The sequence below is a fragment of the Pleurodeles waltl genome, chromosome 9 (assembly GCF_031143425.1).
Source record: "Pleurodeles waltl isolate 20211129_DDA chromosome 9, aPleWal1.hap1.20221129, whole genome shotgun sequence".
NCBI classification, from domain to species: Eukaryota; Metazoa; Chordata; class Amphibia; order Caudata; family Salamandridae; genus Pleurodeles; species Pleurodeles waltl.
The window spans coordinates 1,149,340,070-1,149,353,685 of NC_090448.1; the positions used below are offsets into that span (position 1 = coordinate 1,149,340,070).

A 13,616-nucleotide genomic window follows, 5' to 3' on the forward strand; every position below is an offset into this window, starting at 1 on the left:
TTACACCTGCATCCCCACATCTGTAAGGTCCATCACCCCTACACCTGTAAGGTTAATCACACCTGCATCCCCACATCTGTATGGTCCATCACCCCTACACCTGTAAGGTTAATTACACCTGCATCCCCACATCTGTATGGTCCATCACCCCTTCACCTGTAAGGTTAATTACACCTGCATCCCCACATCTGTAAGGTCCATCACACCTACACCTGTAAGGTTAATCATACCTACATCCCTACATCTGTAAGGTCCATCACCCCTACACCTGTAAGGTTCATCACACCTACATCTGTAAGGTCCATATATTGCATGTGCTTGGCAAGTATGAGATATCTCACCTCCAGTGAGTCTGTAAACAGCAGACATGAGGCAATGCCAATTTGTTATACTAATTTCCTGGTTCCAAACTTTTTGAAGAAGTTCTGACCTGGATTCAGCTGTATAGCTTTATTCACAGACTTCATCTGGATATTATGCTCCAATGCAAAGTTGCAAAAAACACATCCTACTGAAGTTAGGGTCGTCTTAATGTGGGTATAAATTAGTGGATCAAGGTGGGCACTAGGTAACATGAATATTTGTGGTTGGCGACAATCTGACTGATGGACCTCTGGCTGCACTCCCTGCATACATCTAACAAGGCTGACATGCAGCTTCATGTAAGCCCACAAACACGTATGGTAAAGAACTTAGCCCTAGAAATACCAATCAGAAAGATGCTTGCAATGCCCAGGCCTGGCCAGAAAATGGCATTCAACTCTGCCAATATTGTTGGACTATTCAGCATGGGTAGAACAAGCAAACGCCTGGTTTATCAAGTTGTAACCTTGAAGCTTACTGGACGAATACCCTGGCAGCCTTCTCTGGTACATCCACCACATCTGATTTCCTAATGTGGCTTTAACATCCTCACATAAAAGGAACTTCCTACGACAGTGACCACCTCATTCCTTTTCTCACTGTTTTCAATCTTAGACATTTGTTTGGCATCCTGGTGTATTCTGTGTGTTGTTGTCTTTTTTACCTCAATTAACCTAATCAGAATAAACACGTAAACATGATTTGTAGGAGAAAAGTTCAGGATTGGCGACAATGTCTGTAATGACCTGTAGCGAGATAGTCACTCTCTTTCCTTCTCAAATAGGGGATTACGCATTCATTCAATAGATTGCATCCTTGTTCCATTTTTATTAATTCTGAAAATAGTGGTCTACAATGATTCGAGGAATTAGCTCTCATGGCAGGTGGGCCTGCTACTCATGGCTCTTAACATCGTCTGCGCACACCCTGTTAGCTCTACTGTGTCTCTGGCCAAAAAAGGATCACAGGATGGGTTCAAGGCTGGTCTACTTGGGGAAAAAAGCAGAGGTTTGCTGGGCAGTAGAGTTGCTGAGGAAATGGAGAGAGTTTATTTTTGGCTGTTGCTTCTGAGAGACCATCAAGCCTAGGTCAAGGGCAGTCACGTGTCAAGAAAGCCAGAGATGTGTTGATTTCTTCTGAGACCTAATCAAGTACTGTAAATTCCACAAACACCCTCATTGTCCTAGTCCAACATCTGCCTTGTGATCACTCCAGCCTAACTGACAGAGGTTGTTTTGATTTTAGGTCGACCTGTCTTAGTCTCCAAGGGCCAAACCCTGTCCATTTGTGTGTCCAGAAATCTGGAACTATGCCTCACTAGACAACATGCTTGCCTCTTCCCTCCTGCAGTCCAGGAAAGAGATGAAGGCGATTGTCTTCAAGGGGATCCTTCTCCACCTTCTATAGGCAACTGCACAGGTTTCATCACACATCCGAGCACCCCAAAGAAGAGAATCCTTCATCCCCTTCCCCAAATCATACACATGTACTAGGATCTTCACCCAAACCTCTCATTTCACAGAGCTCTGTTTCTTGCCAGCTAGGGTTGCCCTATATAAAGACCATCACATACATACATGTATATGCAGAGCATTCCTTACATGGGCTCTCACATAAAGAAATACATCAAAGCCAAAAAATAGTTTCCATCTTATTCCAAAGTGCAATTAAACTGTAAAATGTACCAGCTGTGTAGTAATAGCTGCCATAGATTAGTAACTTAATACCAACTCAAACAGTTACATTAAAAAGTTTCCAGGTAATACAGTTTTCCTTTTTTTTCCATTCACCAATTTACGTCTGACTTTATTTAGGTTGCGGTTCAGTTATGACATTGCATTCACCAGAAGTGCTGTGGTGGGATGGAGCTTTGCATCAAAAGCCCACCAATGTGTGCCCACAACCAAAAGTGTTTATTTGGTGTAAGAGAACTCCTACTTCTTGTCAATACTAGCGCGTAGTTGGGCCTCGAGGGCCATTTTGTCAAAAGTGCGTGTGTTTGTTTCCTCTCGCACCTTCTCGCGGATGTGGAAGGAGGCCCGGGCAATGGACCGCGCATTGTCCAGGTAGGTCTTCTTCTCCTTGAAGATGTGCTCGCTGCGCTCCAGCTTGCGCTCGATGGACTGGAGCAGCTCCTGACGCCGCATCTGCTCATAGTGCTCCACCTTCTCTTTGTTGGCTTTCTGTGCCTTCTCCTTCTCCAGCCGGCTTTTCACCGCCCGGCGTGCCTTCTGCTGCGCCACCTCCTCGGCAACCTGAGCCGCAAGCTGTATCTTCTCCTCCCCAGCTTTGGCCAAGGCTTCCAAGTGCTCCCGCTGCTCCCGCTCCTTCCTCTCAGCCAGCAGCCGTGCCCTGTGTATCTGGAGTTCCTCCTTCAGGGCCCTCTCCCTCAGCTCCTGGTTCCTTCTCTCCATCATCCGCTCGAAGTTCTCCTGTGCTTTTCCCAGGCTGCCATCCAGAGATCTCTTCAGGAACTCACTCTCAGCCTCCTCCTGCTTGGTCAGCTCCTGAAACAAAGCTTCTTGCTTCAGCTTCACCACTTTGTTCAGGAGCTTCTTCTCGCTTTGCTTCTGCAGCTCTTTCTCCATTTTCTTCTGCTCGGCTATAGTCAGTTTGTGTTGCACCGTATGTTCCACATCCTCCAAGCTCTCCTTTTGATGGTCTTCCTTGGTCTTCAGGTTGTGCTGCTGATGGACTTTCTTGTGCTTCTCTTCCAGTCTGGTCCTTTCCAGCCTCTCCCTCCTTTCCCGTTCCTGTCTCTCTGCCTGCTCTCGCCACCGCTCCTCGAGCACCAGGCACTGGCTTTTCTTCAAAGCCGCGGCCTCTCTCTGCTCCTGGGTCAGCTTGGTCTTCCGCTTTTCCACCTGGGACTCCCACATCCTGTGGCACTGGAGAAGAGCCCGCTGCTTCTCCTTTTCCTCCTGCTCCCTCCTCAGCTCTGCTTTTCGCCTCTGATGGTCCCACTGGAGATGCGCCATGTACCTCTGCTCATTGAGGAGGTTCTCCTCCTGGTGCTTGGCTATCATCAGGGCTGCTATCTTCTTGTCCCTTTCAGGGACCTCACTGACCCCCCTCTTCTTGAACTCTTTCACTATCGTCTCCACCTTCTTGGTGGTCTGGGGTGAGTGGCTCAGGTCCCCTAGGCTAAAGCTTCGACCGACCAGAGTATTCATGGTGGCCACTGTGTGAGTTATGGGGTTTGCTATAGGCCATTTGTCTTTTAAGCTTCCCCCGCTGAGTGTTGAGGATGCCCCTGAGTCAGAAGATGCCTTGGAGGAGGACCCACTCTTTCTTTTGGGCAGAGAGTCCAGGGAATGACTCTTGGTCTTCGCCCGACCCTCCTTGTTGCTGGAAGTGGACTTAAAGGAGATCTTGGGTGCTGGCGATGTGGGCACACTGCTTGCCACTGGAGTCAGGATCCTCCGCTTCTCCTCCCGGATAATGCGCTCCCTCTCATCCCGGCACATCTGGAGCTTCTTCTGCCGGTCAATTTCATACACCTCGTAGAGTCCTGTGGCCACTCTCATGGAACGTCCAGGGGCTTCTCGTACCAGGTCGTTAAGGCACCTGGGCAGTAACTCAACTGGTTTCACCATGCACCTGGCACAGGCCTCCAGCGACCGTGGACTGGTGAGGACATAGCGGCTCCCTTCTGCTTCCGCACACTCGAAATTGAAGAGGTCAAGGTGTAGCAGCGGTGACTGGTCCCTGGGCCTATCCATTGTGGAGGCTGGGCCATTGCCTTTGGGATCTAGGCCATTCACTGATACTGCTGATGCATCAGCGGTAATTCCCTCTGCTCCGCCTGGCTCGAGGCTCGGTCCATCCTCTTCTGGCGTCACCATGCTTGGCCTGGTGTCCACAATCCTGTGGCAAAATGAAAAAAAAAGAGGAAAATTGTTTTTAAAAAAAGAGCACTCAGTTCAGCTGTGATTTCAACTGCTTGGATTAATGCAATCTTAGGACACTCTCTACAATGTTTAGGGGTTGGGGGATGGTAGGGTGACTTTCAGTCCTCTCCAAAGTGTCTTCAACATCCACTCCTCTCTTCTAGGAGGAGGAGCATAGGGTGCCTTCCAAGCCTGTCTGCTGGGTGAAAGAAAGTAGGATGGAAGATGGCAGGGTGCCATCCAAGGCTCTCTCCCAGGTGGAGAAGAGGATGGTTTCCACTAGTCTCTCCTTAAGATAGGAGAGCACCATCCAAGTCTCTTTCTCTTAGGTGGAGGAGAACAGGGTGGTTTCCACTGTTCCCTCCTACGAGGAGAGAACATGGAGGCTCCGATTGTTTCTTCCTAGTAGGAAGGGAGTAGGACACCTTCTACGCCTCTCTCCTAGCTGGAGAATAGGGTGGCCTCCAGTGCTTTCTGATAACAGTATACAAGAAAGGCTTCCCTTGTTCTCCGCTAGGGTGGGAGGAAGGGTGGCTTCCACCCCTCTCCATTTGGTGCATGAGAATAGGGCGGCTTCTTCTGCTCTTTCCAAGAGGGAGGAAAGTAGGGTAATTTACTACTCCCTTCTCTATGGAGGAGAGTAGGGTGGCTTCCAGTGCTCTGTCCTAGGAGGAGGCGAGTGGGTTAGTTTCCACCTCCTTCTCTATGGAGGAGAGTAGGGTGGCTTTCACTGTTCTGTCTTAGAAGGAGGAGGGCAGGGTAGTTTCCATCTCCTTCTCTATGGAGGAGAGTGGGGTGACTTCCTCCGTTCTTCCCTAGGAGGGGGAGAGGAGCGCGGCTTCCACTGTTCTTCCAAGAAGGAGGAGAGTCGTGTAGCTTTCACCTCCTTCTCATAAGCGGAGAGTAGGGTGGATTCCATTGATCTCTCTTAGGTGGAAGCGAGGCAAGTGGCTTCCACCCCATCACCATGTCAGAATCCCAATGTTCTTCTCTTTCGTCCATCTGATGGGGCTTCAGGCAGTGGAAAGCTAGTGTGAAGAGCTTCAGGCACATGGACCAGCTTTGTGAGGGCTGTGAGTATGCAGGCCAAGAGGGAAGAGTTTGAGGTAGATGGACAAAGAGAGAGAGAGAGGGCGAGAGGACAGGAGGGAGAGAGAATTAGAGAGGGACAAAGAGATTGGGAGAGGAGCAGAAAGGAAAAGAGGGAATGTAAGAGAGTGATGCAAAGAGTGATGTCCATATATATTCAGAGTAAAGAACCTGGGACAATGAGGAGACAGCAAGCAAATCTTCAGATAGTGGGGGGGGGGGTCAGGGATACAGGAGTTTGAGGCACATGGACAGAGAGGAAGGGGTGTTTTGAGGCTTACAGTGAGTCCTGAGGCACCTGGACGGAGAACGAAAGAGGGGATGGTAAGGTGTATGGCCAGACAGACTGTGTGAGGAGTTTGAGGAAAATGGACAAATATGGAGAGGAGGAGAGTGAGAGAGGGAAGCAGCAGGAAGATGGACAGACGGTGTGGGAGCCGGGTGCACATGGACAATGTGAGGAGTTTGAGGCACATGGAGAGAGAAAAGCTAGAGGCCCTTGGATAGAATGTGAGGCTCTTGAGTCACACTGACAGAGGTGAGCTGAAGGGGCATTGTAGTCATTTTGACAGTGGGGGGATTGTGTGTACATGGACAAGGTGTGAGGAGTTTAAGGCACATGGACAGAGTGTGAGGCTCTTGAGTCTCATGGGCAGACAGTATCAAGAGCTTTATCAGGTGGACAGATGGAGAACTGATGAAGGTGGACAGTGTTAGGGGCTTGGGGCACGTGGAGAGACAGTGCAAAGAATCTGAGGGGCATGGCGGGCTGGGAGAAGCTTAAGCGTAACGAGATGGGGTACATTAACAGACTTGAAAGAGCACATGGCGCATTGGCACAGCGTAAGGAGCAGGAGGCACATGGGCAGAGCGAGAGTTGTTGATGCGCATGGATGGAACAAGAGGAGCTTCAGGCACATGGAGGAATGAGAAGAGCTCAGATTGTGAGGCGTTGCACACAAACGGGCATTATGAGTGGCATACGTCACACACAGTGCTTCATTTGAGTTGGTGTGTCCCGGTGCTCGGCACCAGCACTTAATTGTCAAAACCGCCACTAATGATAGTCTGCCACATAGTGGCACTGTTTGTTCAATTTAGAGATGAGTACAATTGTTTATTAATTTAATACACATTAAAAATGACAAATACTTTCTGCCTCTACCATTCTTCAAGCGTTGGGGACCTGGCATAGTCGGAATTGTCACACTTGCTATGATGGTTAGTAGCTGCATTGGTGCTATCTGACAGCGCTGTCAGTGGCAATGGGTGTTGCAAGCTGCAGTGGCCTCCAGACGAGGGTCCTGGCACTTATTTTATTACAAATTAAGCACTGGTCACATATACACAGTGTGGGGAGCTTCTGGCATAGACAAAGACAGTTTGCGGTAACTAGAGCAGTAGGCCACTGCGAGAAAGCTTGAGGTGCGCAAGCATACAGAAGGACATGCAGGATCTCATCACAAGCGGACCTGGTGATTCTGGACAACTGGGCTATCATTACCGGCCAGGACTGTATCTCAGAGGTTGGAAAAATCAACCCTGAGGGTCTAGTTAGGAATGGGGATTAGCAGGCAGATTTACTGCATCCAGTTCCTCTGGTTATTCCTCATTCTTGCCCAGATTTTCACCTGGAGATTTTGGCGGCGCAGACCTGTGGCATTTCAGCATTACTCATAACTTCTGCTACTGGGCCCATCAGAGATCATGAGCAACTGGCAAGGAGAGTCCTAGGGCAAGCAGCTTGTACTAGAATGAGCACTTGGCGGTCTCTGTTTATTGCCCAAACACAATGTGAGATATAGGGAAAGAGTAACTGTCATCTTTGATTGTGTCTTTTGTGTTGTGCGCAAAAAAGACACCAGCAGATGGTAACGCCATCAACCCAGCTACACCTGGGTGCATAGTTCCACCCAGAAACAAAGGGATGCACGCCTTGGAATAACACTTTTGTAAGAAATTGGATTTTGAGTTTCAAAGCATGTGAGTTCTGCATAAGTAATACGTTTGCAAGTGTCTTTTTAGTTGGGACCAAGTAGCCCATTGTAGCAGTTGACTCTTTCAGGGTGGAGCAACAGAGCAGTCTAAGGCCTACTCAAGGGAGGTGATGTGGGTTAGTGATCCCACACAACAACAAAACATTATTGACCAATCAATGCAGTTTCTTTTAAAACATAAAAGCACTTTCATCACACACACATTACTAAGTACTAGTCATTTATTTATAAATATATACATCAAGTAAATGGAATTGCCTTTGGTGACACCCTCATATCACATTTCACCCCTAGTGGGTCCTGGATCACATAATCACAACCCCCCATCTATGCTAGATGTAATATTACAATATAAAGGAAGTTATTTTAAATAAGGCAGGTCTACTGGCTTTGGAAAGGGGTCACCACATTGATATAAATGCCACATGTTATGCTTTGTCGAGGTAACCCATTAGAAGGGGTATCAAATCAGGCTAGGTGGCTTTGACGGGGTGTCACCACATGAATAAAATCAGACACACGGCATAACTCAATATTGTATCGCTGTTGAAATCAGTGGAACTAGAACACAGTCATAAACATATTGCCATTAAAGCATTTTAATTCAAAATACCAACTGTGTCTGAGTCTTTGTTTCACACTTTACTGATCACATAATGTTGTCATATAATGTACCCATAACATCAGCTACAAGGGGTTTTCACATGCTTGAGTGCCAAACTTTCAGCTCAGAGCGCTTAAAACATGACATCCTTTCCTGGGGGTTATGGTTTCAATGGGCCCTGAGACTTAGGGCAAGTTTTTTTTTTATTTAAGATCCACTTTCCTGAATGGCACTGCATTCCTTGCAGCCCTCACATTTTCACTATGGGATGTTGGTGCTACCTTGCCCCACTCTGGGACCGCCACAAGGAAGAACATATCCAGATCTAAGGCCACGCCGCCAATCACAGAGTGCTCCAGCTGGGGGAAAAATGAATATTTAATGAGCAGATGGGCCCGCTCACTTCTTGTTACCTCACAGCTTTCTGTCCTGCTTGTTTTGTGGTAGGTGTGCCCTAGACTCTCCCGGGGCACCCAGAAGCAATGATACCCTTGTTGCGGGGTGCGGTGGGAGCAATCTACTGCCGTTATTATGTGACATGGCAGCTGACACCGAGGCCTCAGGTGAATGGTAGTTACACTTCTTTATTCTTTAGATGTAAGAGACAGTAAAACACCTTCCACCTGGGACAACAAGCCTTTGCAACTCAGCTTCCCCTCCAGCTGGATCCAACACCAGGGCCTGGCTTTGAAAACTACAAAGAGCTGCACAGGTGACCACCCATTCCAAAACAACCCTTGCAGCAGGAAACTAACTGAGAGACCCATGACACTGGCATTCTACCCCTGCCCCCTTTACAGCTCAGAACCACACAGGATACAACACCACACCTCCTCGGTTCACAAAACACAGCACCAGTGACACAACAAGCCAGGCATTATTCACAGACACCACCTAAAGACACAGCACATATCTCAACACACATCGTCTTCCTTCAATAGACCAGCAACATAGTACAACCATGTCAAAACACACATTCAGTGGTGCCATGAGCTAAAAACACCCATGAGGCACCCTAACACTAGTGCCAACCTTACACTGGATCGTACTGAAACCCTTGTATGTAAAGTGCCATTTTGTTCTGCAGGGCTCTCGATGGCAGGGAGCGACGTTCAAAAACACAGCTGACTATACCCACTAAAAGAGGCACGCCTTTTTTTTCACAAGAAGTGTGCTCATAGTTGGCACATAGTTTTTATGAGTGCAGCATTGATTGTAAATGGTTAACGAACTGTGTTATACTTGGTCCTTGGTGGGTCAGTGTTAATATAAAGGAATTCTGCTGCTTCCAATTACAACAGTCATTATTTGTTGGTGAATAACATTTTAGGTCTCAGCCTACCAGACAGCGCAGCTGTCTAGTTTGTTAAAGATCTCTAGGGGACTTTCAGAAAGTTGACCAAGAAATGCATTCCGACTGTTGAATACCATTGGCTTTGTGGTTTGTAACTCACATTTCCTGGCTTTCAATTTGCTGGCTTTATTTGCTTTAGGCTCTCCATGTTCCGTTTCTCCCTCCTGTTGTGTAAACCGTGTTTACTGTATTCTTCCATGAACTCCCTTTCTGTAAACAGGCCTTTAAATCTTGCTATCACCTTGTCACATTTGCTGTGCATTCAAAGACAGAGGTCAAATGCCAGAAGCTGTCTTCCGAGGGTGCTTGTTTACTTTTCTTTCTCTTACTTCAAGCGGGAGAATTTATGTGACAATCTTGCTAGACACAGGAGGTAGGAAAGAGATTTTTTATAGCACATGACAACATTTAAATGAACTGTGTAATTGCTCCAGAATATATCTGAATTAGGAACACAAATGAAGCACGTTTTCTTATTTCTTGAGTGTGTTGGAAATAAATACTTTACTATGATTTAAAAAATCATTACACTAGATGATACAGTTTTCACACATTTCCGTCTGTGCACTGTATAGTTTTATTTGCAAAAATGTATGTGTGTGCAAATGTAATGGCCATTTCAATTGAAAATGTGTTGTCTGTAATGGTGTGTGCTACCATACCGTGCATACTCCACTCACGCTACTCCACTCTACTCTGCACCACTTCACACCACTGCACTCTAGTTTGCACCACTCCACTTTACACCACTCCTCCCACTGCACTCTGCAGTGCTCCACTCTACACCACTGCACTCTATGCTACTTCATGCTATGTCTCTCTATTCTAAACTGTCCCACTCTACTCTATGCCAATGCACCCTTCGCCACTCTACTTGACACCACTGCACTCTTCGCCACTCAACTCTACATCACTCCAGTCTAGGACACACCAGTCTACTCTGCACAACTCCACTCTATGCCACTCTGCAACACTACACTCTATGCCACTGAACTGTAAGCTAATGCACTCTACGCCAATGCACTTTACTCTTAACACTCAACTCTATGCCCCTGCACTCGACACCAATCCAGTGTACCCCACTCTAACCTACTCCTCACCACTGCCACTCTATGCCCCTGCACTCTGCCCCACTTTACTCTACACATCACATTCTATGCCACTCTACACATCTGCACTCTACCCTGCCCCACTCCACTCAACGCCACTGCACTCTACTCTGAAACAATCTACTCTACGCCACTGTACTCTAAACCGCTCTACTCCACTCTGCACATATTCATTCTCCACTCTTTGACACTCTACTCTTAACAACTCCACTTGACACCAATTCACTCTACACAACTGCACTCTGTGTCACTGCACTCTACTCTGATTCACCGTACTCTATGTCACTGCCCTCTACACCACTCTACTCCACTCTCACCACTGCACTGTGACACTCTACTCTATAACACTGCACTCTCTGGCACTGAACTCTACCGCCACTCTACTCTGCACTACTCCACTCTACGCTACTGCACTCTATGGCACTATACTCTGCTCTGCACCACTCTATGCTACTTTACTCTGCAGCACTCTACACCACTCCACTGTGTGCCATTCGACTCTGCTCTGCACTCTACACTGCACGCTATGCCGCTTGCCTCCATTCTGCTTCACTGCCCTCTGCATTACTCAACTCAATGCCTCTACACTCAGCAGCACTGTACGCCACTGCACTCTATGCCACTGCACTCTACACCACTCTGCTCTGTACTCTACGACACTGCACGCTATGCTGCTCGCCTCCACTCTGCTCCACTGCCCTCTGATTCACTCAACTCAATGCCTCTACACTCTGCACCACTGTACGCCACTGCACTCTGTGTCACTGCACTCTACTCTGATTCACCGTACTCTATGCCACTGCACTCTACACCACTCTGCCTTGTGCCACTCCACTCTGCACCACTGCACTCTACTATGCACCACTCTAATCTACGCCACTGCATTCTACGACGCTTCATTGCATGCCTCTAAATTCAATGCCAGTGCCCTCTATGCCTCTATATTCTACAACACTCTATGCCAGTGCAGTGTACACCAGTCCACTCTACTCTGTGCCTCTCCAGTGTATGCCACCCTACGCGACTCCAAACTGTGCCACTGCAATACACAACACTCTCTGCCACTCCACTCTACGACACTCCACGCCACTCTCCTCTACGCCACTAACTTTTAGCCATGCTGAACAGCATCCACGCTGGTGAACAACATGGCTAAAACGCATTGGCAAAGCCAATTCCTCTTGCCTAAGCGAGACCCATTGGCTTTGCCAATGCTTGTTCAACAGGAGCTGAAGAATGTGAACGTCTTCTACGTTAAGAAACCTTTGGATTTTGCTGGCAGTGTGTGTGCTGCGCAATTCCAGTGGTCCTGGGTGTAAGTCACAGGTAAGCACGGCCCTTAGGAAGCATCATTCACTGACGGAAACAGACACAGCACCGGCACGCAGCACTTCCGCTGACTGCAACAAGCGCTTATGTTCATTAGCACATTCCTACAAACCGCGCTGTGTGACCTGTCGTCTCAGCCAATCACCAGCTCCACTGCCAGGTCACTGCCAAGGACTGGCCAATATGAAAATCCATAAAGTTTACCCAGACACCCCGGTGCCCTGTAAGCCGGCGGGACTGGGGCAGAGTCACTCACACGTCCGAGTGGGCCCCACATCTACCCGAGGGCGGGGCAATATGACTGCACTTGAAAAATGCCCACTCGCCTCTCCGAGCACCGCCGTGCCCAGAACCCCTTGCTTCTGCCTCGGACCCCTCGGCTCTTTGAAAAACGTGAGATTTCAGGCCCCTTTCTCGTCCTTTCGATACTATGGATAGATGAGAGCATTTCCCAGTGAACATGGTTGCCCCGTAGATAACAGAGACTCATTCTACAGGGAAACGTTCGCTGGGGTCTCAGCACATGGAGGGAATACACCGACACACACGAGTGCCACGAGTCCTTCAGAAACCTCAAGCTCTTCCCCGTCCGGCGTGAAGGGCTCACCCAGTCCTGTTTTACTTATTTTTATTTTGAAACTCGAACAATAAAATATCCACCTAATTTACACATTCTCTCGTGATAGCTGTATAGGATCAATGCCCTTCAGGTGCAACTCCACCTTTAATCCTCCAAAGGTCGATAAAATGAGAACCAGCATCCATGCGCTAATAACAATGGCATATTAACAGCAAGTATGTAAAGTACTTTCCATAAAACGCCACATCAATACAACTTCTTATTATTACCATTATATAGTGCGATCCGTAATAGTTCTGTCTTAAAGCGATACATGGACCATAATTCTGGTTCAGCATCTACCGAACCTCGAGGGAGAGAAGGCGGTGTCTGAATGCAGCGCTGCGGATAACACGTTCATCCAGCGCCGCACCAGCACAAGGGGAGCTTCAGCTGCTCTCTCTGATGGAGGGGCTCCACATCAGGACACCAGTGAAGCAGATGCTGCTGGGGGCTCAGCGCAGGACCAGCAGATGCCCCTCCCCCACACTCATCCCTCATCCAACCAAAATAATGAAACCAAACATTCATCCCCCTGGGGTAAGCCAACAAAATATGCGATACCTGTGCAGGGCAGGGCGGCAGCAACTCTCCTATGGCGCTGGGTGTTGCAAGCAGCTCGGGCTGTGCCAGGCGCCTGCGCGCCACAGGCACGGCCCTCTGGGTACCACTGCCGGCTGTCATCAGGGATGCTGCGCTCGCAGCTTCCCAGCATCTGCGAGCAGCAGCTTCTGCTTGTTCAGGGGCTGCCAGAAGCCCCACATGAAGCGGAGTAAGTCACACACACAATCACAAGGCCTTTTCTGATCCTTACCCTGGAGATGTCCCCTGGCCGCATCCAGCGCACGCCCAGGCTGCAGGGATGCAAGCTTCCGGTTACCGTGGCTACGGCTGGACCACTTCCGTAGGTGGGATGGAGACGGCCTGTGGAAGGTGACCGAGTACCGGGGAACTGAAGACAAGGACCGCTCACCTCGGCAGCGGCTGCCCGCCTCGGCCTGCCGTGGGGGTGGCGGTGTGCAGCGCCGCCCCCGAGTCTGGAGAACGCCGCCTCCGAAGCCAGCATCAAAGCCACGGAGGGAAGCGGCGGCGCCTTAATCCTGAGATTGCAGCAGGAAGTAAAGTGCACTGATTACTGTGCCCGGCACCAGCTGTGCCAGGTGAGCGAATTTACCAAAACCCTCGGCCTGTTCATCAAGCGATGGAGCCGCGGTCCTGCCGCAAACATCCTAGTCTGAAATTTACAGAGCAGACGGATTGAC

General features: G+C 48.8%; 1 protein-coding gene across 2 annotated transcripts; it reads right to left on the minus strand.

The window, feature by feature from the left end:
• Positions 1–1,168: 1,168 nt before the first annotated feature.
• CCDC177 (coiled-coil domain containing 177) lies at positions 1,169–13,365 on the minus strand. Of its 2 annotated transcripts, none has more exons than XM_069208978.1 (2): positions 12,919–13,220; positions 1,169–4,230 (listed from the first exon to the last, which is right to left on the minus strand). In XM_069208978.1, the coding sequence occupies exon 2, from the start codon at positions 4,206–4,208 to the stop codon at positions 2,298–2,300; it is 1,911 nt and encodes a 636-aa protein (XP_069065079.1). In that variant the 5' UTR covers positions 4,209–4,230; positions 12,919–13,220; the 3' UTR covers positions 1,169–2,297. The 2 variants fall into 2 exon arrangements, with proteins under 2 accessions (XP_069065079.1, XP_069065078.1); XM_069208977.1 differs by having other exon boundaries at positions 1,175–4,230; positions 13,169–13,365.
• Between the last annotated feature and the right edge of the window lie 251 nt (positions 13,366–13,616).